This window comes from Pan troglodytes, chromosome 8 (genome assembly GCF_028858775.2).
Source record: "Pan troglodytes isolate AG18354 chromosome 8, NHGRI_mPanTro3-v2.0_pri, whole genome shotgun sequence".
Lineage (NCBI taxonomy): Eukaryota > Metazoa > Chordata > Mammalia > Primates > Hominidae > Pan > Pan troglodytes.
This window is the reverse complement of record NC_072406.2, coordinates 28,200,718-28,228,191: the sequence shown is the minus strand read 5'-3', so window position 1 is coordinate 28,228,191 and position 27,474 is coordinate 28,200,718. Positions and strand designations below refer to the sequence as shown.

General features: G+C 41.8%; 1 protein-coding gene and 1 pseudogene across 2 annotated transcripts in view; one reads left to right on the top strand and one right to left on the bottom strand.

The window, feature by feature from the left end:
- Nucleotides 1-492: 492 nt before the first annotated feature.
- OLAH (oleoyl-ACP hydrolase) lies at nt 493-27,290 on the bottom strand. Its single transcript, XM_063780493.1, is given in 9 exon segments — nt 493-1,464; nt 2,664-2,746; nt 8,781-8,950; nt 10,032-10,131; nt 12,695-12,833; nt 17,564-17,620; nt 17,623-17,706; nt 24,815-24,945; nt 27,196-27,290. Coding segments are annotated over 9 exon segments (1,002 nt in total). The 3' UTR covers nt 493-1,321.
- Nucleotides 2,567-27,474, top strand: part of LOC737738 (olfactory receptor 7E24) — a 69,775-nt pseudogene continuing 44,867 nt past the window's right edge. The window contains exon 1 of the transcript XR_010146579.1: nt 2,567-3,009. The product of XR_010146579.1 is annotated as an olfactory receptor 7E24 (transcript). The remainder of the gene's footprint in view (nt 3,010-27,474) is intronic.

Genomic DNA, 27,474 nt, shown 5'->3' with positions numbered 1-27,474 from the left:
TACTAAGACCTTATGTACTTTTTATTTTTGAGATAGGGTCTCACTCTGTCACTCAGGCTGGAATGCAATGACATGATCCTAGCTCACTGCAGCCTTGACCTCCTGGGCTCAAGCGATCTTTCAGCCTCAGCCTTCCAAGTAGCTGGGACTACAGGTGCACGCCACCATGCCTGGTTGATTTTTAAAATCTTTTGTAGAGACAGGGGTCTCCCAAACTCCTGACCTGAAATGATCCTGCTACTCAGCCTCCCAAAGTGCTGGAATTACAGGTGTTGAGCCACTGCGCCTGGCTCCTATTTCTGCTTTTCTTTTTCTCTTGGTTCCTGTTTACTTCCAGCTGTTGTGCTTTCTCCCTAAGTCAAGTTCAAGTTATTGCTGAGTGAGGCTGAGGCAGCCTCTTAGGTGTGAGATTTGTGCTTGGCCACTCCCTTTGTCACAGGCCAGACTCTAGATTGGTTGTCCACTGGGGGGACAATCCAGGTCCCAGTCAGACATGCCAGGGTGGCAGAGCCCCCCAGTAAGTGGTGTAGAATAAACTCCTTAGAGGGGTGTGGTATAGGCATTCTGAGGACTTGCCTGCACAGGTGACAATAATTATTTTGGGCTCTCTTTTAACAAAGCAGTAGGTTACATTTTCTCACTATGTGGGGCTATTCTACATTTGAAAAAATGAGATCAAGCTTTGAGACACTGTATGCCATTCAAACAATCATTTATTTCAAGCATTTCCCCTGTTAATCATCTTCACCATTAAACTAACTGAAGGAAAAAATGGATAATTTACTAATCATGAATTTTGTCGACAAACTTCCCATAAAGGAGAATCAAGTGAGATTTTAATAGGAAGATAAAAGACTCTTCCAGAAGTATTTTTTTTTTTTTTTTTTTTTTGAGACAGAGTCTGGATCTGTCACCCAGGCTGGAGTGCAGTGGAGCGATCTCGGTTCACTGCAAGCTCCACCTCCCAGGTTCACACCATTCTCCTGCCTCAGCCTCCCGAGTAGCTGGGACTACAGGTGCCCGCCACCACGCCCGGCTAATTTTGTGTATTTTTAGTAGAGATGGGGTTTCACGGTGTTAGCCAGGATGGTCTCTATCTCCTGACCTCGTGATCCACCCGCCTTGGCCTCCCAAAGTGCTGCCAGAAGTATTCTTTACTGGCTTGACCTTTGTCCCCAGATACGTAAATATATTTATGTAACGAATCTCCCTGACAGTAGAAAATGTGTAATTTCCAATCTGAATAAAACTGAGCTACATCTGAATAACTGAAAAGAGTATGATATTACTTTGATTATTTTAAAAGTGAAAGGGAAAATATCTAAAAATTGGATATCGGTGATACTTCTAGACACTTGATTATGTAGTTCTTGATTAATTTCTCGTTGGCAGGATCCAGAAGATAAAAGTGACGCCCTGGAAGCTGGTAAATGTTAGCATTTCCACTGGTTACATCTTTCCAGGCTGAAAATAAACAAGATTGTATTCAATAACAACACCAACAGCAACTAAAGATTCACATCAAGACATCATTTCTTTAAGAGCTGACACCCTGAAGTACGGTTACTTTCAAGGCCTTATGTTCTAGGTGATGAAGCAGGAGCACGGCCATCTTGGACAAGCCCCTCATTCTAAAGTTTACCTTAATCAAAAACCACCTAAATCCAAAAGGCATCAGCCTAATGGCTAAGGTCACCATAACCATAAACCATAGATAACATCTCCAACCAGAAACGTTCCAAACTCCTCCCTGACCAGAGACATGTTAGCCCCAAGATAACCCCCCTCTGGCCAGGAAGATGACGGCCTCGAGATAACCTTGCTTCCGGCCGCCAGAAAGATGTCTGCCCCAAGAAAGCCTCCCCTCCTCCCAGAGACATTCCAACCCTACCATAAAACTTCTCGCTCACACAGAAACATTCCAAGCTTGTAATAAGCCCCTCACCCTAAAACCAATATATACTCTTCATCTGTAAGAGAAAGTGCTCCTGACGGAAGTCTGCCAGGAGCCCCTCTCAGGTTTTATCTAAAGAAAACCTGTCTTTGACTGTTAAGCTGCATTTTGTCTTTCCTCTTTCTTTAACTCTTACACTAGGTGTCCTGCATTTTTTATTTCTTTGAGACCTATCAGTATACAGCAGTTCTCTCATTTTACACAAGGCCAACATCTCTCCTTTTACACTAAATACAACTTCAACTAATTTTTTACTCATTGCAGTAACTACTAGTTGACATTGGTCAAAAATCATCGAACGTAAATATATACACCTACTATGTACCCATAAAAATTAAAAAAAAAATTTTAAAAGCTGGCCAGGCATGGTGGCTCATGCCTATAATCCCAGCACTTTGGGAGGCCGAGGCAGGCAGATCATGAGGTCAGGAGTTCGAGGCCAGCCTGGCCAACATGGTGAAACCCCATCTCTACTAAAAATACAAAAAATAGCCGGGTATGGTGGCCGGCACCTGTAATCCCAGCTACTCAGGAGGCTGAGGCAGGAGAATCGTTTGAACCTGGGAGGCGGAGGTTGCAATGAGCTGAGATTGCGCCATTGCACTCCAGCCTGGGTGACAGGGCGAGACTCTGTCTCAAAAGAAAAAAAAATTTTAAAGCCATCAAACATATATTTCAATACAATACTCGAGACTAAAAATAATTTCACCTTCCATGTCCTTTGCTATGTCTTCAGATCCAACAAAACATGTCAAGTCACAAGAAAGAACAGACTTAGATGGTACATTAGAGCTGTAAACATAAAAGAGCTGGTTAGTAATTGTTCGAAATCAACATCCCAGAATCTTTTCCTGTTCCTAATGTCAATGAAACTTGGGGTGGGTTCACTTCTTTTCTTTGGCTACTTCTAGCAGTGTAAAACATTTTTCACCAATGGCACTTCTACCTGTCAAAGCCTGCCTGAGACTCAGTGTGGAGACTAATTTCCAATATCTAACTTCTAGGATGTGACAAGTGGCAGCAGGATGGCACTGGGGCGCACAGTTCAACTCAAGGTAAGGCTGGTGGAACCAGTCCTTTAAACTGTCATCAGAAACGAAGACCTCTTTAGTAACTCTTAGCTCTCCTTGGCCCAGCAGAGGGTTGCTCTGCACGGAACCTCACAACAGCAGCAAACGTGTTTATTGAGTCAGAGGCTCAGTGCTGCACTAGACACTAGGGGCACATGGAGAAACAAACACAGTCCCTGCCCTCTTGCAGCTGAGAGACTGGCTGGGAGAGAGACATTACAGAAACAATCATTCAACTAGAGAGAGATGGAAGGTGCTATCAAGTCCAGGGGGATGGAGAACTGTTGGCAGGAGGGAGGAGGTGGGGACAGGGTCAAGGCAAGTCTCCTGGGAAAGGGGAGAGGATCTGAAGCCTGAATGAATAGAGAAGAACCAGTCAAAGGGCACAGAGCCAGCAGGGAGAGAGGGAAGAGAAAGACGACAAATTAATGGCTAGGTCAGGTGTGATGGTTCACACCATAATACCAGCACTTTGGGAGGCCAAGGCAGGAGGATCACTTAAGGCCAGGAGTTTGAGACCAGCCTGGGCAACATAGCAAGACCCCATTTCTACTACATAAAAAAATTAGCCAGGTGTGCTGTCATGTACTTGTAGTTCCAGCTACTCGGGAGGCTGAGGTGGGAGGATCACTTGAGCCCAGGAAGTCAAGGCTGCAGTGAGCTGTGATTGCACCATTGCACTCCAGCCTGAGCAACAGAGTAAGATCCTGTCTCAAAAAAAAAAAAAAAAAAATGTTCAGGCGTGGTGGCTTACGCCTGTAATCCCAGCACTTTGGGGGGCCGAGGTGGGTGGATCACCTGAGGTTGGGAGTTCAAGACCAGCCTGACCAACACGGGAAACCTCGTCTCTACTAAAAATACAAAACTAGCTGGACATGGTGGTGCATGCCCGTAATGAGCTACTTGGGAGGCAGAGGCAGGAGAATCCCTTGAACCTGGAAGGCAGAGGTTGCGGTGAGCCAAGATCACACCACTGCACTCCAGCCTGGTCAACAAGAGCGAAACTCCATCTCAAAGAACAAAGCAAAACAAAACAACAACAACAAAAAAGGCTATTGTTCAGAGAACAAAGTGGAGTATTGGGACAAATTAAGGTATAAGAGGTATGCAGGTATAAGTCTAGTTGGTTGTCCTAAGAGTGAAAGGAAGTCACCAAAAAGATCAAACAAGGTACACCATGATCAAACTGGACTTCTATCCTCTGGATAGAGTGTGGATAATGGATCGGAGGGGGACCAAGTGTATGTGATAGGCCCAAGTGGGTGGGACTTGCAGTAATCCCAGCAAGGATTTGCTCCTGCCTGGAATGTAAAAAAGCAGCAGCACCCCACACTCCATCCTAACAATGAGAGAAAAAAAAAAAAAAACAGAGAAACTGCAGCATCATGACTTGTCGTGAACTCAACAGAGAGCTGTGTTTGCAAGGCAAGTTAGAAATCAAATTCCAAGGAGGACAGACTCCCACTACAGAGAGATGGGGCCAGTAGACAGGGTCAGATGGCACAATGTCCAGGCGGAAGAGGTATCTGCTGTACATGCGATAAGACTCAAATCAGCCGAAATTTTAAAGTGTTGGAGACACAGTGAGAACAGTGTGTTAGATGGAGTTCTCACTGACTCACAGCCTCTTTTGTCTTTTTTTGTTTTTTTAGATGGAGTCTCGCTCTATTGCCCGGGCTTGAGTGCAATGGCGTGATTTCAGCTCATTGCAACCTCTGTCTCCTGGGTTCAAGTGATTCTCCTGCCTCAGCCTGTCGAGTAGCTAGGATTACAGGTGTCTGCCACCACATCCAGCTATTTTTGTATTTTTAGTAGAGATGGGGTTTCGCCATGTTGGCCAGGCTGGTCTCGAACTCCTGACCTCAAGTGATCCGCCCATCTTGGCCTCTGAAAGTGCTGGGATTCCAGGCATGAGCCACCGTGCCCAGCCATGCAGCCTCTTTTCCATGGGCCTTCACTAGGGGTTGACGAGAAAAATTAGGAGTGACGCAAGAGGCTAGAGAGACACCTCCACAGGGCAGTTAGTTAGCTGTGGCAATTGGACTGGCACTAGACTGCCACCTGACCAGGTCTGCTCTCATTGTAAGCAGAAGCCTTAAGCTGCTGGAAGAGGGGCATGAAACCCTCTCACCACCAGGGTGCAGGTGAAGCCCTGTGGCTGCTGCAGGGAGGATAAAAGCGTAAGCCCTCTACCCCTGAGGAAGGGATGAGAAACAATTCTACACCAAAACCAAGCAGAGTTCTGCTGCTTGTAGGAAGGGGCAGGAATCTTCCACCAAGGCAACCACAGATAGAAGGCAAAAATGTGTTTGCAAGAGAGAAGGAGCAGGCGTGCTGAGAAAGCCCCACTCACAGAACCCAGGCACGGGGACGCTACCTAGAATTCATGCTTCAGACTATCTAGATGTCCAGGAACTCCCTGTGTTACCCACAGGCTAACATACATTGAGTAACAAGCAACAGCTGTCTACACTGGGGAGGGCAACAGGAGGAAGAGAGGCTGTTCTATGAGTCACAGGGAACATTGAACGCCAAGGGTAGGGCGGGACTGCTGAGAAAAAGTCTGGAACAACTGCATCCCACACCAGACACATAGCAGAGGATTTTATACCAGAGGATTTGAGAGCTGGTGGTGCGCTCAAGGTCATCACAGCAACAACAAAACCCTACCCAGCTCAAGCCCAGTCTAGACTAACTCTATTCCCCACACTAACGGCCTGTCAAAAAGGAGAGACGTGTTCAAATTCAGGTGTAAAACATTACCTTCAGTCTCTACTGTGTTTAGGCATGATAACTGGCTTTTGATTTTATAAAATTATCACTGGGCACGGTGGCTCATGCCTGTAATCCCAGCACTTTGGGAGGCCGAGGTGGGGTGGATCACCTGAGGTCAGGAGTTCGAGACCAGGCTGGCCAACATGATGAAACCCCGTCTCTACTAAAAATACAAAAAAATTAGCTGGGTGTGGGGGCACGTGTCTGTAATCCCAGCTACTCGGGAGGCTGAGGCAGGAGAATTGCTTGAACCCAGGAGACGGAGGTTGCAGTGAGCTGAGATCGCGCCATTGCACTCGAGCCTGGGCAATAAGAGCAAAACTCCATCTCAAATAATAATAGTAATAATAATTATCAGACACACAAGAAAGCAAGAAATAACCCATTGTTAAGAGGCAAAGCAGTCAAAAGAATCAGACACAGATAAGACCCAGATGTTGGAACTCTCAAACAGGGACTTTAAAATACATAGGATTAATTTATCAACAGATTTAGTGGAAAAGGTGGCTAACATTCATGAACACATGGGGAATTTCATTAGAAAGGTAAAAACCAGAAGAGAGTCAAATGGGATTTCTAGAAATAACAGAAATGAAGAAGTCCTTTGACAGGCTCATCAGTAGACTTGATACAGCTGAAGAAAGTCAGCGGCCTTGAAGACAGTCAGAGGAAATTATTCACACTGAAACACAAAGGAAACTTTAAAAAAAGAGACAAAACAGAACTTGCAAGAGATTTGGGATGATATCAATTATGAAACACCCTAGTGTATGTGGCATCAGGAACCCAGACGAGGAACAATAACAATAGTCCGAAGCAAGAGAGGAGGACAGATTATATGAGCTGAAGTAGTCACAGCTTCTGGCACTTCTCGGCTGACAATTTCCATTTTGGCCAGTAGCTCTGAGCTTTAGTGGTAGTGATGGGGAAAGAGAACTGGAAAAAACTCTGTAGGCCTGATTTCATTTGTATTGGAAAAAGCAGGGAGATAACGAGGACGTGGGAGAGATCAGATTGAAAAGGAGAAGGTGCAGGAGGGCAGGATTTGGAAGAGTTTTTGAAATTTGGAGAGAGGACGTTAAAATTTGTGAGTAACTACTGCAATTTGGCTCACTGGAGAAAGGGTGAGAATGTCAACATTTTCTACATTCTGTGAGTAGAATATCCCCATGAATGATTTATGTTAATGTGTTATTTCTGGTGTTTTGGAGGTTTCTTTGGAGTGAAAAAACTCATTGGTTGTGAGTTTTTTGGTTGTGTTTTGTTTTTTAAAAATAGCTCATGGTTTGTTGTGTGCCAGACGCTCCCCTCTACCAAGCAGTTAATTCTCACACAACACCTTGAAAAGGTGCTATTCTTATCCCTTCGTTGATGAGATGAGACACAGACCGTTAAAGAAACTTGCTCAGAATCTCGCAGTGAGTTAAGACACAGGGTTTCGGTCTGCTAAGTGGACTCTAAAGATGGCATGTTTCACCATTGTGCAAGGCTTAATTATTAAAAGCCAGCTTTTGCATCCATGATTGCATTGAATGTCCATGGTGATTTGGATTACTTCTCAGTTTTTTCAATTTTGTTTTAAATTCACAAATAACAATTGTATAAATTGGTGAGGTATACTGTGATATTTTGATATAAGTATACATTATGGAAAGATTAAGTCAAGCGAATTAACATATCCATCACCTCATATACTTAACTTTTTAAAATGATGTGCACAGGTAAAATCTACTTTCTTAGCAATTTTGAAATATACATGTGTAGTCACTGTGCTGTGCAGTAGATCTCAAAAACTTAGTCCTTGCTGAGCGCAGTGGCTCACGCCTATAATCCCAACACTTTGGGAGGCTGAGGTGGGTGGATCACCTCAGGTCAGGAGTTTGAGACCAGCCTGGCCAACAAGGTGAAAACCCGTCTCTACTAAAAATGCGAAAGTAGCTGGGTGTGGTGGCGGGTGCCTGTAATCCCAGCTACTCGGGAGGCTGAGGCAGGAGAATCGCTTGAACCTGGAAGACGGAGGTTGCAGTGAGCCAAGATCACACCACTGCACTCCAGCCTGGGCGACAAAGTGAGACTCCATCTCAAAAATAAATAAATAAATAAATAAATAAATAAATATATAAATAAAATAAAAATAGGAAAGATTATTGGGGTAGGATTTACAGAGTATCAGGACTTCAGTTCTATCAGAAGAATCAAGTGTCTATACAGACATCCCACGAGACAAGGGAATGGAGAGATATTCATAGAACTTAATGAGTTCTGGAACAAAATGTACAAAAAAGCAAACCTAGCAAATTTCTCCACACTGGTTTGCCCCCACACTTACAATAAGTAACAATCTATTTCTGCTGACCCTTCTAAGAAGATGAAAATGCTTTGGCATTAATTTATTCAACAGATATTTACTATGTTATTATGAGATAAAATATACATGTCTAATCATATATTTTTTAAAGAAAAATACATGCTAGACTTTTTTTTTTTTTTTTTGAGATGGAGTCTCACTCTGTTGGCCAGGCTGGAGGGCAGTGGTATGATGTTAGCTCGCTGCAACCTCCGCCTCTTGACTTCAAGTGATTCTCCTGCCTCAGCCTCCCAAGTAGCTGGGATTACAGGTGTGCACCATCACGTCTGGCTAATTTTTGTATTTTTGGTAGAGATGGGGTTTTGCCATGTTGGCCAGCCTTGTCTTGAACTCCTGGCCTTAATTGATCCACTGGCCTTGGTCTCCCAAAGTGCTGGAATTATAGGCATGAGTCACTGTGCCTGGCCATGCTAGACATCTTTTATAGATACAATTTCTGTGCCTAGGCTCCATTCTAAACCAGTAATACATACCATAGGTGGCCCCAAAGGAAATGAAACCAAACTCTTAGAATTTTGTCTTCCCACATAAGCAACCTCAGAGCACTGCCAATCTATGTTTTTCTACAAATAATTGTACCAAAAAAAGAAAAAACCTTGTTTCTGTTACTTACGTGCAACTTCTAACAATGTTCAGATCTGCCCTTATGATGGGACTATATTGTTTCATGAATTCCTTGTCTTCAGCAAAATGCTTGGGGATGCCTCCAAATTCCATAAGGTAATGACTTATTTGTTCTTCTGACAATTCATCATCTTTGGGAATGCGATGCCAGGCCTTTGACTTGAAACATGAACAACAACACAGGCCTGATATTTCATATAACACACTTGGCTCATAAACTGAAAACTGTTGATCTAAGGGAAAAGTCATTAAACCAAGGCTGGGAAGTAGACTGCTTTATCTACAGGCTTCAGGAAAGAACTATGTCGTTTTGAAAGTAGGGAGAAGAAGGCTCATCAGTAATAACTACAGCATCATAATGCCACCAAAATGGCTTTGTAGATTTAGAATCCTGGGACAGGCAGGATCTTTCTCCAGATGAAGTGGGAAAGACCAAAGAGGTAGGAGGAAGAGCAGCAGGAGCAACAGCACCAGGTTTAAAAAGCCATGGTAGTTCTAAGAACTTGACATCACTGTCCCCTTTTAACATTTCAAGGAGTCTTTCCTGGTTCTGATCCAGTTACTTTGCTCAAAGTTGGTTAAGTTCCCAGCTGACCCACAATGAAGGAAAAAGCACTATGGTCAGCATTAGCTCAGAGATGCCAGGAATAGTACCAGTAGGAAACAGCTGAAGTGCATTTCAGGGAAACAGAGAATGATATTGAAAGAGATTTAAGGGACTTTTCAACAGCAAGTATTAGGTTGGTGCAAAATCAATTGTGGTTTTTGCCATTGCAAGTAATGGCAGGCTGGGCGTGCTGGCTCACACCTGTAATCCCAGCACTTTGGGAGGCTGAGGTGGGTGGATCACCTGAGGTCAGGAGTTCAAGACCAGCCTGGCCAACATGGTGAAACCCCGTCTCTACTAAAAATACAAAATTAGCTGGCTGTGATGGTGCTCGCCTGTAGTCCCAGCTACTCAGGAGGCTGAGACAGGAGAATCTCTTGAACCCAGTAAGCAGAGGTTGCAGTGAGACAAGATCGTGCCACTACACTCTAGCCTGGGCAGCAGAATGAGACTCCATCTCAGAAAAAGAAAGTAGTGGCAAAAACCTCAATTGCTTTTGCACCAATCTATTAGTATCCCCACCATCATCATCATACTGGACCAGAATTCACCAGATAGAGAAATAATGGCTTATTTTTATCCCCATTTCCCTGCTCTCCACTGCCCTTCCTAGGAAAAAGCTAAATTACTTACGTGTACCGGAGTTACGCTTGACAAAAATAAATGCAATGGTTCTGGTTGATTGTTTTCTTTTAGATCTAGTGCAGTCCTAAAAGCAATGTGGGATCCCATACTAAATTCAGCAAAGAAAAACATGACAAGAACTGTTAAGCAAAACTCGTGATGATCCACCGAAAGTCAAAAGGAACAGTATCATAAACACAACAATGATCATGTAATAGATGGAAGGAAAGTGTCAGTTGATTAAGAAGTCTATCTTTTCAGTGATTTATATCAGCATAAAAACTGTTTCAAAGACAGCCTAGATAATTCACTCTAAGATTTAGTACTGATTTGCACAGTGTCTTCAAATTAATTTAAATTTCCTTTTCTTCCTTAAAGGTGTGTATCACTATGTCTTTAACAGTATATATCTGCAGTTCTCAAAATACGGTTTAGGGACCCCTGGAAATTTCTGAGATCCTAATGGATGGTCCATGAGGTCAAAGCTATTTTCAGGATAAATACTAAAATGTTATTTGCCTTTTTTACCCTAATGAATACACAGTGGAGTTTTCCAGAAGCTATATGACATGTGATACAGCAACAATTTGAATGCAGAGACAGAAATGAGAATCCATCTGCCTTCTATTATGTCAGACATTAAGCAGATTTGCAAAAGTATCAAATGATGCCACTCTTCTCACCTTCTCACATTTTTTTTGGAAAATATAGTCTTTTCATTAAAATATATTATTTATGTCAATGTATAATAGGTTTGTTAATGTTATTTTTAGATAAGTTAATAAACATCTTTAAAATTTCTTAGTTTTTCCTTCCAGTATGATAAATATCGCCAGATATATCACATATAAACAAAAGCTCTTTGAGTTCCTCAATGCATCTTAAAAGTATAAAGGGGTACTGGGATCGAAAATGTTGATATTATGTAAATACATTTGGTTGACAAAACTGCCAGAGGTTGCTTATTTGTAAATTGCACATGTATATATTTTCTGAAAGAAAGGGAAACTCAGCACCATGTTCATTGCGCATGGAGTGTAAAGTGCAGGTAATTTGGAAATATATAGCAACAACTTCTACAGGCTGGATGCAGTGCCTCGTATCTGTGATCCCAACATTTTGAGAGGCGGAGGTGGGTGGATCACTTGGGCCCAGGAGTTGGAGACCAGCCTGGGCAACATGGCGAAACTCCATCTCTATAAAACATCAATGACAAGAAATTAGCAGGGTGTGGTGGCATGCTCCTGTAGTCAGCTACTTGGGAGGCTGAGGTGGAAGAATCACTTGAGCCTGGGAGACAGAGGTTGCAGTGAGCCATGATTGCACCACTGCCCTGCAGCCTGGGTGACAGAGCAAGACCGTGTCTTGAAAAGAACTTTAACAATGTGCATATTGTTTAACATAAATTCTGAGAATTTATCCTAAAAAATTGATAGGAGATTTATACTAAATTTTCTATAAGAATGTTCGTTGGGCTGGGTGCCACAGCTCACACCTGTAATCCCAGCACTTTAGCAGGCCAAGGCAAGTGGATCACTCGAGGTCAGCAGTTTGAGACCAGTCTGGCCAACATGGTGAAACCCCAACTCCATTAAAAATATAAAAATTAGCCAGGTATGGTCGTGTGTGCCTGTAATTCCAGCTATTTGAGAGGATAAGGTGGGAGGATTGCTTGAACCCATGAGGTGTAGGTTGCAATGAGCTGAGATCGTGCCACTGCACTCCAGCGTGGGTGACACAGTGAGACTCTGTCTCAAAAAAAAAAAAAAAAGAATGTTCACTGGACTATTGTTTATAACAGAAAAAGATAGAAATAGCTCATATCCACAAAAGGAGGTTAATCAAACAAATCATGAAGCAACGTATACTTACAGGATGTGAAAGATATTTATGGCAATAATATAAATATATTTAATTTAATATTATATTTAATTTAATATTACTATAATATAAATATTATAGCAATAAACATCTTTCACATCCTGTGAGTGTACATTGCTTTTCAGTGAAAAAGATCAAGTAAATATATAAAACCAGACCCCACTGTGTAAAAATACTAAGGAACTACATCAGAATTTTAAAGCATTGTTATCTGGGTAGTAGGATGATGGATACTTTTTATTTTTCAATTTCTGCTTGACCATATTTGTAAATCTTATATGATATAATAGCCAAAATTTATTGAGTCCTTACTATATACCAATTTATTTAAGATCACTATTCATTTAAGCCTCACAAATGGGAACTATTGTTATTGTACCCTTATAGAAAAAGGAACTAACTCAGAAGCCTAAGAAATTTTCCTAAGGTCATACAACTGATAAGAGATAGCCAGAACCCCAGGGTCTCTGACTTAACCTCAAAATTATACAACGTAGCTTAAGAAACATATACTCTTTGCATAATTTCTTATTTCAAAAATAAATAGAATGTAAGCTGCTGTTAAAGTCTTGGTTTTACAAGTGTTGACTTTATTTGCCTAAAAGGAAAAAAAATAGGTATACTTACCATACAAACTGGTGAATTGTAAAAGTTGTGATGGCCATAATTACCTAACATGCTGTCTAACCAATACAAAGGTATGCATCTTACAAAACACAAAGAATAACATTAACCACAAACTTCAGATAGAAGAAACTCCCCTGAAGTCTTTTAAAACAGATATCAAATACCTGGGGCCAAAAAATGCAAATGGTTTATCCTGGATGACTGGCTGCAGAGCACAAACAACTTGATCAACTAACTGGGAGATGTCATTTTCAAGAGGTTCTTCAACTCGGCTTTCTCTTCCAGGAAGCCTTAAGGAGTGCACTGGAGATGGAGAAACACAAGTGAACACGCACAGACAGTGAATGAGATATTGTGATGTTATAAAAGGGCTCATATTTACCTGATAGAAAAAATTTCAAAGAAATGAATGATAACAGTTAAGTCCAGCAAGGTAAAAGTTTTAGAATTTGCTGATAATAAAAGCAAGAGGATAAAATATAGCAGACTAAGAATCTGCTCACAATAAGATAAAGGGAACACCTAGAAGAAAAAGAAAAAAAAAAAACAAAGGAACTGAAAATTCCATTGATGATCATGTGCTGATGAAATGCTTACCCCAACAACCATTACCTATATCAGGAAAATAAAACATCAGGTTTCAAGGGTGACCTAGAGGGTCAGGAGATAAGGCACTGGAATGCATTAAATTTGAGAGTTAGAACTGAGTCCTTTACACAAAGCCAAGAAACCCTAAATTCTAGACCCTCTGTGAAAAAGTAGACTACAAATAAAGTATTTATTTTCCAAATGGCAAAGGAGAAAAGAAGAACTTTCTGATTTTGCCTTGGCCCTGGATGGGGGAAAAAGTCTGCCCTTAGATTTTTTTAAACAAAGCCTTGTATTTATGCAAATTTGAAGTTTATTTATGTTACCTTGGTAGACTGGAGTGCAGGTAACATAAATAAACTTCAAATTTATAGAAAGTGAAGCAGAAAAATAACTCGAAATGACCCTGGGCTAGTAGCACTTCAGGATGCCTAACAGAAACAATGACAAGTCATCTCCTAATGAATAAATACACAATCTAAGCATCTCCAGAATCAAACATCAAGCTGATCCCAAATAACTTATTGGCTTGCTTGCTAGAGCAAAGTCTAACACACTGTACAGGAATACAACAAAATCCAGGACCCAACAATGTAAAACTCACAATGTCTAACATCTAATCAAAACTCACCAGACATGCCAAAAAGCTGGAAGGTATGACCCATAACAACTCCAGGGAGAGCATCAAACATAAGAAACAGACGAGAAATAACAAAAGATGGAGTCAGCAGACAAGGACCTTAAACGGTTATTAAATACAAATGTGCTCACTAATGTGAATGAAAACATGAACATGATAAGAACAGAAACTAAAGATTTTTAAAAGACCCAAATGGAACTCATAGAGATGTAAAATATCTGAAAAAATTTTTAAAAACACCAGATGGGATTAACAGCAGACTAGACACCAAGAAGAAAAGATCAGTGAACTTAAACATAGAAAAAGAAACTATCCACAATTAAGCATGTTGGCCAGGCATAGTGGCTCACACCTGTAATCCCAGCACTTTGGCAGGCCGAGGTGGGCCGATCACTTGAAGTCAGGAGTTCAAGACCAACCTGGCCAACAGGGTGAAACCCCATCTCTACTAAAAATACAAAAATTGGCTGGGTGTGGTGGCATGCACCTGTAGTCCCAGTTAGTTGGGAAGCGGAAGCAGGAAAATCACTTGAGCCTGGGAGGCAGAGGTTGCAGTGAGTCAAGATCATACCACTGCACTCCAGCCTGGACGACAGACTGAGACTCTGTCTTCAAAATAAAAAAAAAGAAAATTAAGCGTAGAAAGAACATGACAAAATAAATGCACAGCTGATGAGCACACTGTAGTACACTATAAATCAATCTAACATAGGTGTAATTGGAGTCCCAGAAGGAGAGAAGAGAAGAGGGAAACAGAAAAACATTTGAAAAAAAACAGTGGCTGAATATGTCAAAATTTGAAACTTACAAAGTCGTAGATCCAAGAAGTTCAAGGAAACTCAAACAGAATAAACAATGAAAACCACAACAAGGCTTGTCCATCAAATTGCTAAAAACACTTGATAAAAAGATGATGTTAAAAAGCAGCCACAGAAGAGAGACATAGATTCAAAGGTAATGGCAAAACATTTCTTATTTATTTATTTTTTTTTTTGAGAAGGAGTCTTGCACTGTTTCTCAGGCTGGATTGTAGTGGTGCCATCTTGGCTCACTACAACCTCTGCCTTCCAGATTCAAGTGATTCTCCTGCCTCACCCTCCCAAGTAGCTGGGAATGCAGGCACATGCCACCACACCCGGGTAATTTTTGTATTTTTAGTAGAGACGGGGTTTCACCATGTTGGCCAGGCTGGTCTCAAACTCCTGACCTCAAGTGATCTGCCCACCCTGGCCTCCCAGAGTGCTAAGATTACAGACATGGACCACTGTGCCCAGGCCATGACAGCACATTTCTTATTAGAAATTGTTCAAGCCTGCCAGGTGCGGTGGCTCATGCCTGTAATCCCAGCACTTTGGGAGGCCGAGGCTGAAGGTGCTTGAGCCCAGGAGTTTGAGACAGCCTGGGCAATGAAGTGAGACCTTATCTCTATTAAAAAAAATTAAAAATATTAGCTGAGTGTGGTGGTGCACATCTGTAGTCCCAGCTACTTGGGAGGCTGAGGCAGGAGGATTGCTTGAGCCTGGGAGGTTGAGGCTACAGTGAGCCGTGATTGTGCCACTGCACTCAAGCTGGGAGACAGGATGAGATGGACGGATGGATGGACAGATGGAGGGGAGGGAAGGGGAGGGGAGGAAAGGGAAGGGGAGAGGGAGGGAAGGGGAGAGGGAGGGAAGGGGAGAGGGAGGGAAGGGGAGAGGAAGGGAAGGGGGAGGGAGGGAGGGAAGGAGAGAGGGAGGGAGGGAGGGAAGGAAGGGAAGGAGAGAGGGAAGGAAGGGAAGGGAGGGAAGGAGAGAGGGAAGGAAGGGAAGGAGGGAAGGAGAGAGGGAAGGAGAGAGGGAGGGAGGGAAGGAGGGAAGGAAGGGGAGAAATAGGGCAAGCCAGAGACCAATACTAGGGGGTAGGAAGGGAGGGAACAACTGTCACCCTGGCATTCCATATCCTCTGACAATATCTTTCAAAAGTGGAAGTTAAAGACTTTTTAGACACATAAAACCCACGAGAATTCAATGCCAGCAGACTTGCACTAAAATAAATATTAAAGGAACTTCTTCAGGCAGAATAAAAATAATGTCAGATGAAAATCTGGATCTACTTTAACAAAGGTAATCATGTAAATATATATAAAAGATTATTTTTTATCATTTTGGTTTTCCCCCCCACAAACTCAGAAGTTCTTACTAAACATTTTTTTTTTTTACTTTAAAATCACTAAAAAAGACAGCTGACTGCTCTACACAAAATTGATAAGTAGAAAAGTGTTTTACAAAAGTAGCACAAAGGTCAAGAGAGAGGAATGGAATAACACTCTTATAAGATTCTTTCATTAAAAATGAACTGGTATAATAAAATTTGAAAGTAGACTGTGATCATTTAAAGATGTGTTTTGGAAGGCTAAGTGCGGTGGCTCATGCCTATAATTCCAGCACTTTGGGAGGCCAAGGTGGGAGGATTGCTTTGGCTCAGGAGTCCAAGACCAGCCTAGGCAACATAGGGAGACCCCATCTGCACAAAAAACTTAAAAAAAAAAAATTAACCAAGCATGGTGGCACATTCCTATAGTCCTAGCTACTCAAGAAGCTGAAGCAGGCCAGAAACAAAAAATGAAAAAATACTGCTAAATCAAAACAATACTTTTTAAACTGGAGAAACAGATCTCACTCATGGATCAATATTGTTATGATGTCAATTTTCCCAAAATGGATCTATAACTTCACAGCAACCCCAAACAAAATCTCAGGAAATTGATAAGCTGATTTTAAAAGCTGTATGGAAATGCAAAGGACTTAAAATATCCAAAACAATATTCAGAAAGAAGAACAAAGTTGGAGAACTTATGCTACTGGATATCTAAGGCTTATTATAAGGCCACAGTAATCAAGATAGTATACTTTTGGAGTAAACATAGACGTATAGATCAGTGGAGTAAGAGAATCCAGAAATAGACCTACACATGGACTCGCAGATACTCATTTTTTTCCATGAAGGCATCAAGGAAACCTCCCAATTACCCTGAGACTTCCCTGCTGCTAGAATGAAGATGCTGTGTTTCTGGTATCATATGAGGCAAGTACACCAATGGGACAGAATAGAGAACCCGGCCCAGGCACGGTGGCTCATGCCCATAATTCCAGCACTTTGGGAGGCCGAGGCAGGTGGATCACCTGAAGTCAGGAGTTTGAGTCCAGCCTGACTAACATGGCAAAACCACATTTCTACTAAAAATATGAAAATTAACCAGGCATAGTGGCTCATGCCTGTTATCACAGCTACTAGGAAGGCTGTGGCAAGAGAATCGCTTGAACCCAGGAGGCAGAGGCTGCAGTGAGCTGAGATTGTGCCATTGCACTCCAGAGCGAGACTCCGTCTCAAGAAAAAAAAAAAAAAAAAAAAAAGCCCAGAAATAGACCCACATACATGTGAAAACTCAATTTACAATTCAACTGGCACTTAAAACCAGTGGGGGAATGTATAGACCTCTCAGTAAGCGTTGCTAAGCCAACTGGCTATTCATGTGGTATAAGTAAACTTGGATATCTAGCTCACACTATATATAAAAGGCAGGCTCAAATATGACAAAATACTTTAGAATTGATAGAAGAAAAATAGGCAAATAACTGTGACTTGGGGTTAGGGTATAGGGTTAGGTTAGGCTTGCTTTTAAAGCCAGCCATAAAAAGCATAAAGTTTAAAAGAAGAGTAATACGCTTGATTATATTAAAATTTAAAGCTTCTGTGAGTCAGAAGACACCACATTAAAAAGAAAGGTGGCACAAACTAGAAGACATTTTCAACACACAAAACCTACTAAAAAAAATTAGAATCCAGAATAGACCAAGAATTTTGGCCAGGCACGGTGGCTCACGCCAGCACATGGGTAGGCTGAAGCAGGAGGATCACTTGAGCGCCGGAGTTTGAGACCAGCCTTGGCAACATAGTGAGATGCTGTCTCTACAAAAAAATAAAATAAAATAAAATTAGCCGAGCATAGTGGCGTATGCCTGTAGTCCCAGCTACTCAGGAGGCTGAGGTGGGAGGATCACTTGAGGCTGAAAACTTAAGGCTGCAATGAGCCAAGGTCATGCTATTGTACTCCAGCCTGGGCAACAGAGCAAGATCCTGTTAAAAGAAAAGAAAGAAAAAGGAAGGAAGGAAAGGAAGGAAGGAAAGAAAGAAAGGAAAGAATTTCTACATGTCAGTGAGAAAAAGACAAGCAATCAAAATGTGAAAAAAATGTCTAATCTTACTTGTAATAAGGGTTAAGCAATGTAAAGTTAGAATAATTTCATGCACAGAGCAAAAAATTACAACGGTATTGTCAACAATATAGAGCAATAAGAATTTTCCTATACTGCTTGGTAGTATAAATTATTATAATTCCTTTGGAGAACAATTTGACAATATTTCATGTAGTTGAAGATGTTCATACTCTACCACCCAGAAATTCCATTCCTAGATGTAGACTCTCTCGTACATGTATATAAGAAGACATGTATAAGATGCTCATAGAAGCCCTGTTTATACTAATAGCAAAGAATAAAAATGACCTTAATGCCTGAGAACAGAATAGATACATAAATTGTGTTATAGTCACACAATGGAATACTAAAAACTAGGTTGTGGGAAAAGCAAGTTTCAGAGAAATGTCTGTAATCCCAGCACTTTGGGAAGCCGAGGCAGGTGGATCACCTAAGGTCAGGAGTTTGAGACCAGCCTAGCCAACGTGGTGAAATCCTGTCTCTACTAAAAATACAAAAATTAGCTGGGCATAGTGGTACATGCCTATAATCCCAGATACTTGGGAAGCTGAGGCAGGAGAATCGCTTGAACCCAGGAGGTGGAGATTTCAGTGAGCAGAGATTGTGCCACTGCACTCCAGCCTGAGGGACAGAGTGAGACTCTGTCTCCAAAAAAAAAAAAAAAAAAAAGTATATAAAGTTAGAAATATGAGAGATTATATTATATCTTGCTTAAGTCAGTGTTTGAGGAGGCCATAAATGGAGAGGGAGACTTCAATTATATTGGTACTGTTTTGTTCTTTAAGGGGAGCAGTGGACATGGACACGGTTAAGTTTATGGTATACATTTTTATAGATCTACTATTTGAAAACTTGTTTAAAGTAGTGGCCTTTAATTGTATGTATTGAACCATCAGCTATTGATTAAAAACCTCATATAAAAGTATTTCTGATAATTTCTAAAAAGGCCTTTAGGAATTGCAGGGCTCTCTTCTTCCAATGAATGGATTATTTTCTTTGAGACTTGATATCAGAGTATTGGCTACCAGCATGTAGAAAGGACGAGACTTGGAAAGCTTGAGGAATACACAGGTATAGTGTTGGGAATCCTGATAGCTAAAAATAAAGAAGGATGGGGCTGGAGATAGAAAACAGTCCTACAGAAACATGAAAATATCAAAGAACCAGAATTACAGAATCCCCACCCACACAAACGAGGTGGTTTTTAAAACTGCACTTCACTAGTCAGCAACCAACCTTAGCTCCAGTGGAATGACCTATTCTTGCTCGTCAGGAAAATCTAACACACTTTGTCGTAAACCAAGATAAATTTATCGTACAGAATATAGAAAGTATAAATCAAAGTTTTTCAGGCAATGAGAACACTTTCCCCATCTCTACTAAAAAATATAAAAATTAGCCGGGCGTGGTGGCATGTGCCTGTAATCCCACCTACTTGGGAGGCTGAGACATGAGAATCACTTGAACCCTGGAGGCAGAGGTTGCAGTGAGCCAAGATCACACCACTGCACTCTAGCCTGGGTGACAGAGTGAGACTCTGTCTCAATAATAAACAAAACAAAACAAAAAACACCTCACAAAGCAGAAAAAAACAGCACAACACTCCAACTTGGATGAAATTAAACCAGAAATAGTGGTAACAAAAGAACACTATAACTCAGAAATGTAAAATTCTTCATAGAAATAGACCAAAAAAAATTGCACAAAGAGCTGACAGAATAGTGGACAGAAATGGATTAAAAAGACAAAAATTATTTCAAAAATGACTAAAAGTTGCCCACAACACAGTGGATGCAAAGTGCTGTATTGAATTAGATATGGAGTACAAGCAAAAGAGCTAGGAAACAAAAGCGGGACAGAGAAAACATTACAAAACAAAGTAGTAGTCATGGAAGGGAAAACATTACAAAACAAAGTAGTAGTCATAGAAGGCAGAAAAGGTTCCAGCATAGGAACACATGGAGAGCCTCAAGAAAACTAAACAAAATAAAACACTGGAAAATAATCAATATTTAATTCATGCAAACTCCTGTTAGCAGCAGCGAATCGTAATGGCTCTGCGACAACCTCAATTCTTGTAGAAGGAAGTAGAGTAGAAGGAAGAATTTGACTAAGGGGCATAAGGCAGACTGAGAGACTGAGGCAAGTTTTAGAGCAGGAGTGAAAGTTTATTAAAAATCTTAAAAAGGCCAGGCGGGGTGGCTCATGCCTGTAATCCCAGAACTTTGGGAGGCCAAGGCGGGTGGATCACTTGAGATCAGGAGTTTGAGTCCAGCCTGGCCAACATGGTGAAATCCTGTCTCTACTAAAAATACAAAAATTTACTGGGCATGGTGGCAGGCTCCTGTAAAATCCCAGTTACCCAGGAGGCTGAGGCAGGAGAATTGCTTGAACCTGGGAGACAGAGGTTGCAGTGAGCTGAGATTGCGCCACTGCACTTCAGCCTGGGTGACAGAGCGAGACTCCATCTCAAAAAAAAAAAAAAAAAAAAAAAATGCTTAAGAGGATTGAGCACTGTGGCTCACGCCTATAATCCCAGCACTTTGGGAGGTTGAGGCGGGTGAATCCTTGAGTGAGTACGATACCAGCCTAGACAACATGGCAAAAGCCCATCTCTACAAAAACAACAACAACAAAAATACGAAAAAAGAAATTAGCCAGGCCTGGTAGCTTATGCTTGTGTTCCCAGCTAGTTGGAAGGCTGGGGTGGGAGGATCGCTTGAGCCTGGGAGGTTGAGGCTGCAGTGAGCTGTGATTGCACCACCACACTCCAGCTTGGGCAACAGAGCAAGACCCTGTGTCAAAGGAAAAAAAAAAAAGCTTAGAACAGAAACAAAAAAGGAAGTGAAGTGTGAAGTACACTTGGAAGAGGGCCAAGTGGATGACTTGAGAGATCAAGTGCCCTGTTTGACCTTTGACTTGGGGTTTTATACATTGGCATGCTTTGGGGGGTTGCATCCCTTCTACCCTGATTCTTCCCTTGGGGTGGGCTCTCTGCATGCACAGTGGCCTGCCAGAACTTGGGAGGGGCTGTATGCCCAGTGTGTTTACTGGAGTTGTATGCATGCTCACTGAAAGTGTTTTTCCCTTACTAGTTTTTCTGGAAGAAGGACCAGTTAAACACCACCATTTTGCCTCTTAGTGCGCATGTGTGAATCCACTTGACCAGTTTCTGAAATCCTATCAGGAAGCTGCTGATTGCCAACTTTCAGTGTGTTGTAGCTATTGGGGGACTGCCTTTCCCTGGAACCGGCGGTGACTAATTATTATTTTAGATAGATGGTTTAACAACTGCCTGACCATCACCTGATAGTCACTTGACATTCCTGGCTGGGGGTGGAGGGGCCTCTCCTGCCTTATTTATGTCTAACTACCTACTGTAACATTCCCTGAAATAAAATAAGAAAGAAAACGACATATCAAAAGAGCCTATCATATGCTTGAGAAACTTGACCCATAGTAGTTGCATTAAAATGTTAGAATTTGAGGATTTGTGGCCAGACACAGTGGCTCACACCTGTAATCCCAGCACTTTAGGAGGCCGAGGCAGGCGGATCACTTGAGGTCAGGAGTTCGAGACCAGCCTGGCCAACATGGTGAACCCCCGTCTCTACTAAAATACAAAATTAGCCAGCCATGGTGGTGCATGCCTGTATTCCCAACTACTCAGGAGGCTGAGGCAGGAGGATCACTTGAACCCGGGAGGCAGAGGCTGCAGTGAGCCGAGATCACGCCACTGCACTCCGGCCTGGGGCCTGGGTGACAGAGTGAGACTCTGTCACCAAAAAAAAAAAAAAAAAAAAAAAAAAAAAAAGCCCTCCAAACAAATTACCAAGTCATTTATAAAAGAAGCAAATCAGGATGATATCAGACTCTTTGATAACAAAATCTGAAGCAAGACAACAAACAGTAAAACAAGTTGTTAAAGAAACTCAAAGAAGTATACACATCAGTAATTTATCTCCTGGCCAGATACTGTAGTTTACACCTGTAATCCCAGCACTTTGGGAGGCCAAGGTGGGGGGATCGCTTCAGGCTAGGAGTTTGAGACCAGCCTGGGCAACAAAGCAAGACTCTGTCTCTACAGAAAAACTTTTTTTAAAAAGAAAGAAAGTATTGCCAGTATCAAAGCAGTCTTAGAGATGGAGGAACTTAGCATATATTGGAATCATGAGTCTGCCTGAAGAATCTACTAAAACAGCAAACAACTATAACCCATGGGTCAAAGCCAGCAGCCACATTGTTTTTATTTATTTTTTTTAGGCGGAGTCTCACTCTGTGGCCCAGGCTGGAGTGCAGTGGCATGATCTCTGCAGTGGCATGATCTCGGCTCGCAGCAACCTCCGCCTCCCAGGTTCAAGCGGTTCTTCTGCCTCAGCCTCCCGAGTAGCTGGGATTATAGGCGTGCACTACGACGCTCAGTTAATTTTCTGTATTTTTAGTAGAGACAGGGTTCACCATGTTGGTCAAGCTAGTCTTGAACTCCTGACCTCAAATAATCTGCCCACCTCAGCCTCCCAAAGTGCCAGGATTACAGGCGTGAGCCACCATGCCCAGCCTGCAGCCACATATTCTGGTACATAAAGTTTTACTGGGACACAGCCATGCTCATTTTGTATGCATTGTCTGTGCTTGCTTTTGTGAGACAATGGCAAAGCTGAAGAGTTGCAACAAGCACTGTATGTCCCACAAATGTGCAAATATTTACTATTGGGCCGTTTACAGAAAAAGCTCACCATCCTTGTACTAGAAGACAAACTTCATCCAAAGAATACATGATTAGGGAAAGTTTGGCAAAACGACTGGTGGTGAGTTTTGAAGACTTTATTGTGGTTCTAAGACTAAAAAAAAAAAATTAGGGATGATGTTATATGCTCTGATAGAGTAAAAATAATACAACCGTTTTTTTAGAGGAGAAGGAAGAAAAAAATACAGTAAGTTCATTGATTTCATACAGATAATAGGTGTGTCTCTAAGGATACTGTCAGAAGAGGGAAAATCTGAAAGAAAAATCTTCAAAAATTGCCCAAGATGTCCACAGGTTGGACAGATGTGTAATAAAAACAAGCTTCTGAATTAAAGCTGAACACTTACCTGCAAGGCTTGCAGCCATTAAATCAGATGGCTAATCCCTATCAGATGAAGCACAGAGACGGGATTAAATCAGTCATGGCTCTCCAGACCTTAAGATGCCTACATACTTGTTAACTTTTTATGCTATATACTTCAACCAATCAGAATTGTTAAGAATTCTGATTGTTAACAATGTGAATTTAGTAAAGACTATGAAACCTCGTCTCTACTAAAAATACAAAAATTAGCTGGGCCTGGTGGTGTGTGCCTGTAATCCCAGATACTTGGGAGGCTGAGGCAGGAGAATCGCTTGAACCTGGGAGGCAGAGGTTGCTGTGAGCCAAGATCATGCCACCGCACTCCAGCCTGGGAGACAGAGCAAGACTCCATCTCAAAATAATAACAATAATAATAATAATAATAATAAACAGTCTTGAAATCAGCCAGATTTACAATTGCACATAACATTAAATAAAAAAGTGCATATTGTAAATCTGACAGCATCCACAAAAACAAGAAAACAAAAAACTATGGCTAATAAGGCAATAGAGACATACAGAATAGTTAATACTTTTATTTTTTACTTTAAAAAATTATTATTATAGAGGCTGGCTGCAGTGGCTCACATCTGTAATCCTAGCACTTTGGGGCCGGGCGCGGTGGCTCACGCCTGTAATCCGAGCACTTTGGGAGGCCGAGGCGGGTGGATCACAAGGTCAGGAGATTGAGACCATCCTGGCTAACACAGTGAAACCCTGTCTCTACTAAAAATACAAAAAAATTAGCTGGGCGCGGTGGCAGGCGTCTGTAGTTCCAGCTACTTGGGAGGCTGAGGCAGGAGAATGGTGTGAACCCGGGAAGTGGAGCTTGCAGTGAGCCGACATCAAGCTACTGCACTCCAGCCTGGGCGACAGAGCCAGACTCCGTCTCCAAAAAAAAAAAAAAAAAAAAAAATCCTAACACTTTGGGAGGCCAAGGTGGGTGGATCACCTGAGGTCAGGAGTTTGAGACCAGCCTGGCCAACATGGTGAAACACTGTCTCTACTAAAAATGCAAAAATTAGCTGGGCATGGTGGCACATGCCTGTAAGTGCAGCTACTTCGGAGGCTGAGGCACAAGCGTCACCTGAACCCGGGAGGTGGAGATTGCAGTGAGCCGAGATTGCGCCACTGCACTCCAGCCTGGGTGACAGAGCAAGACTCCGACTCAAAAACAATAAATAAATAAATAATTATTATTATAGAGATGGGGTCTCACTGTGTTGCCCAGACTGGTCTTGAACTCCTGGCCTCAAGCAATCCTCCTGCCTCAGCCTCCCAAAGTGCTGGTATTACAGGCGTGCGCCACTGCGCCTGGATTTATAGCAGTCTTTTAGACTCTGTATTAATTCGAAAGAAAAGCAGAAAAGGGAAAATAGATCACATCATGGGACAAATTGGAAACAATTGCAAGATGGTAGATTCAGTTCAACCATATCAATAATTATACCAAAGACAAATGCGGTATTAGAACGTCATCTCCTAAAAGGTCCTTCTAGCTCTAACGATAAAAACAAAGTAAAGACAAGTTACTTTAGAAATATAAAAGTCACCCTATTGAAGCATGATCTTGAAAGTTTATTATTAATTACCTACCAGGAAGGAAAGTCTTGACCAAACTTCAAATTCTAATACATTTATGTCATCTGCCCTTATAAATTGCTTAAATGATGTTAACAATTAACATACCTTCCAGCAAATCATGAGTATCTTGGCCCCATTTGGCAAAATGAGTGGAGCCACCTCCCATCCAGGGAAAGCAAATCAGCTTAAAAGTTGCCTCAGGGTTTTTGTATAAGCAGTTGAAAATGTTTTCATTCCTAGGGAGAAAATTCAAATAGATTTAACATTATGTATATCAATTAAGTTCCCTATACTGAATTACCTGTGTTTTAATGGAAATCTTTATTAATTATAAGAAACCTATGTTCATATATAAAGTGATTGCAAATGTTTCCAATAAGAAAGGGCAAAAAAGATTTTTACGGTCTGTGTTGACAATTTGAATACATAGATTTTTAGGACTAGGCATGGTAGCTCATGCCTGTAATCCTAGCAATTTGGGAGGCCAAGGAGGAGGATCACTTGCAACCAGGAGTTTGAAGCTAGTCTGGTTAACATAGTGAGACCTCATGTCAACAAAAAATTTAAAAGTTAGGTTGGCATAGTGGTACACACCTATGATCCTAGCTACTTGGGAGGCAGAGGCAGGAGGATCTCTGGAGCCTAAGAGTTTGAGGGTGCAGAGAGCTATGACTGCACCACTGAATTCCAGCCTCAGTGACAGAGTGACATCTTGCCTCTAATTTTTTTTTTTTTTGGAGACATAGTCTCCAAAAAAAAAAAAAAGACATAGTCTCACTTTGTTGCCCAGGCTGGAATGTAGCGGCGTAATGTCGGCTCACAGCAACCTCCACCTTCCAGGTTCAAGCGATTCTCCTGCCTCAGCCTCCCAAATAGTTGAGATTACAGGCAAGTGCCCCCATGTCAAGCTAATTTTTTTATGTTTTAGTAGAGACGGGGTTTCTCCATGTTGGTTAGGCTGGTCTCAACCTCCCAACCTCAGGTGATCCGCCCGCCTCGGCCTCCCAAAGTGCTGGGATTACAAAAATAAGCCACCACACCCAGCCCTTGTCTCTAATTTTTAAATTAAATAAACTTTCAGGGATGTAGGTGAAATAGTCAAATACCTATATATAACATTCAGTAAGTGCATTTTATATGCACACTTAAAGTGACATAAATGTTAATTCAGAAATTGCCTTTTTCACAATTTGGAGAATAAATTTTATCCAAACCGTTCATGGGCAGCTTCAATCTTGGTATCTTCATGATCTCCAGAGCCACTTTTCAAGTTATATGTAAGTTTTATAGAGCATATAATTTTGACTTCCTTCTGAATGTTTGATAAACAGTGCTTTTTAAATTGACTTATAGACTGGGCTCAGTGGCTCATGCCTGTAAGCCCAGCACTTTGGGAAGCCAAGGGAGGCAGATCACTAGAGGTGAGGAGTTCGAGACCAGCCTGGCCAACATGGCGAAGCCCTGTCTCTACTAATAATACAAAAATTAGCTGGGTGTGGTGGTGGGCACCTGTAATCCCAGCTACTCGGGAGGCTGAGGCAGGAGGATTACTTGAACCCAGGAGCGGGGGGTTGCAGTGAGCCAAGATCGCACCACCGCTCTCCAGCCTGGGTGACAGAGTGAGACTCTGTCTCAAAACAAACAAACAAACAAATCTACTTATAATGTCACCGGAATTTTATCCCAAGATCCAAGTACCCAATCAGGTGATATTAGGAAAAGTTCTTTTTGAAAAAGTCATCCTATCTGTACACATTTGTGACCACAATTTAAACAATTTCTATAAAGTTTCCAAATTGATCCTTAAATTCCTTACAAAGATATATAATATTCCCAAATATGAGGTTCTAAACCCTAGTATAATGATGCAATCTGTTATACCCCTCTCGTTTTTTCAGTTGATCTCTACAAACATCCAAAACTAACACCAACTGATATCTTTTCAGGTTAACTTGTGTTCTGTAAAGGGTACTTTGTTCTTCATAACAAAATAATTCAGAACACTCATAATATGAGAGATTTTCTATGAACCTAGGCACAAACGAAAACTTTTTTTTGGGGGGTGGATAATTTCTGGAGAAAAACTCACTGCTTTTTACTTGGGCACTTATGTTAATAATTACTAGTTTAAAGATAAAGGCAAAAAAGACTAATTTTTATTTTTTTTGAGATGGATTCTTGCTGTCAACCAGGCTGGAGTGCAGTGGCGCGATCTCGTCTCACTGCAACCTGCACCTCCCAGGTTTCAGCAATTCTCCTGCCTCACCCTCCCGAGTGGCTGGGATTACCGCCATCCTGAGGGTGCACCACCACACCCGGTGAATTTTTGGTATTTTTAGTAGAGACAGGGTTTTGCCATGTTGGCCAGGCTGGTCTTGAACTCCTGACCTCAGGTAATTCACCTGCCTCAGGCTCCCAAAGTGCTGGGATTACAAGTGTGAGAACCTGGCTGAGAAACCTCTTTCAAACTAAAAAGGGAGCCGTACAAAGGCAGGGTATCGGAGCCCCTGGGATGGAGGAAGAGCCTGGTGGCACAAGGGATGGCCTGCCTGGTTCTCTTAGGTTGGTCTCCTCTCTCCATGCTGTGAGGTGAGGTTGCAAGATGGCTGGTCTTTGCAGCGTGTTGAGTGCTCAACAGAAGTCAGTTCCTCTTGAGACGTAGAACCTCTTCTCAGCCTTATGCACACAGAAGAGTGAGTAGATTTCTTTTTAAAGGCGCTGACTCTTATTGACCTCTCCAATCCCTGTTAAAAATAAAGAAGGTA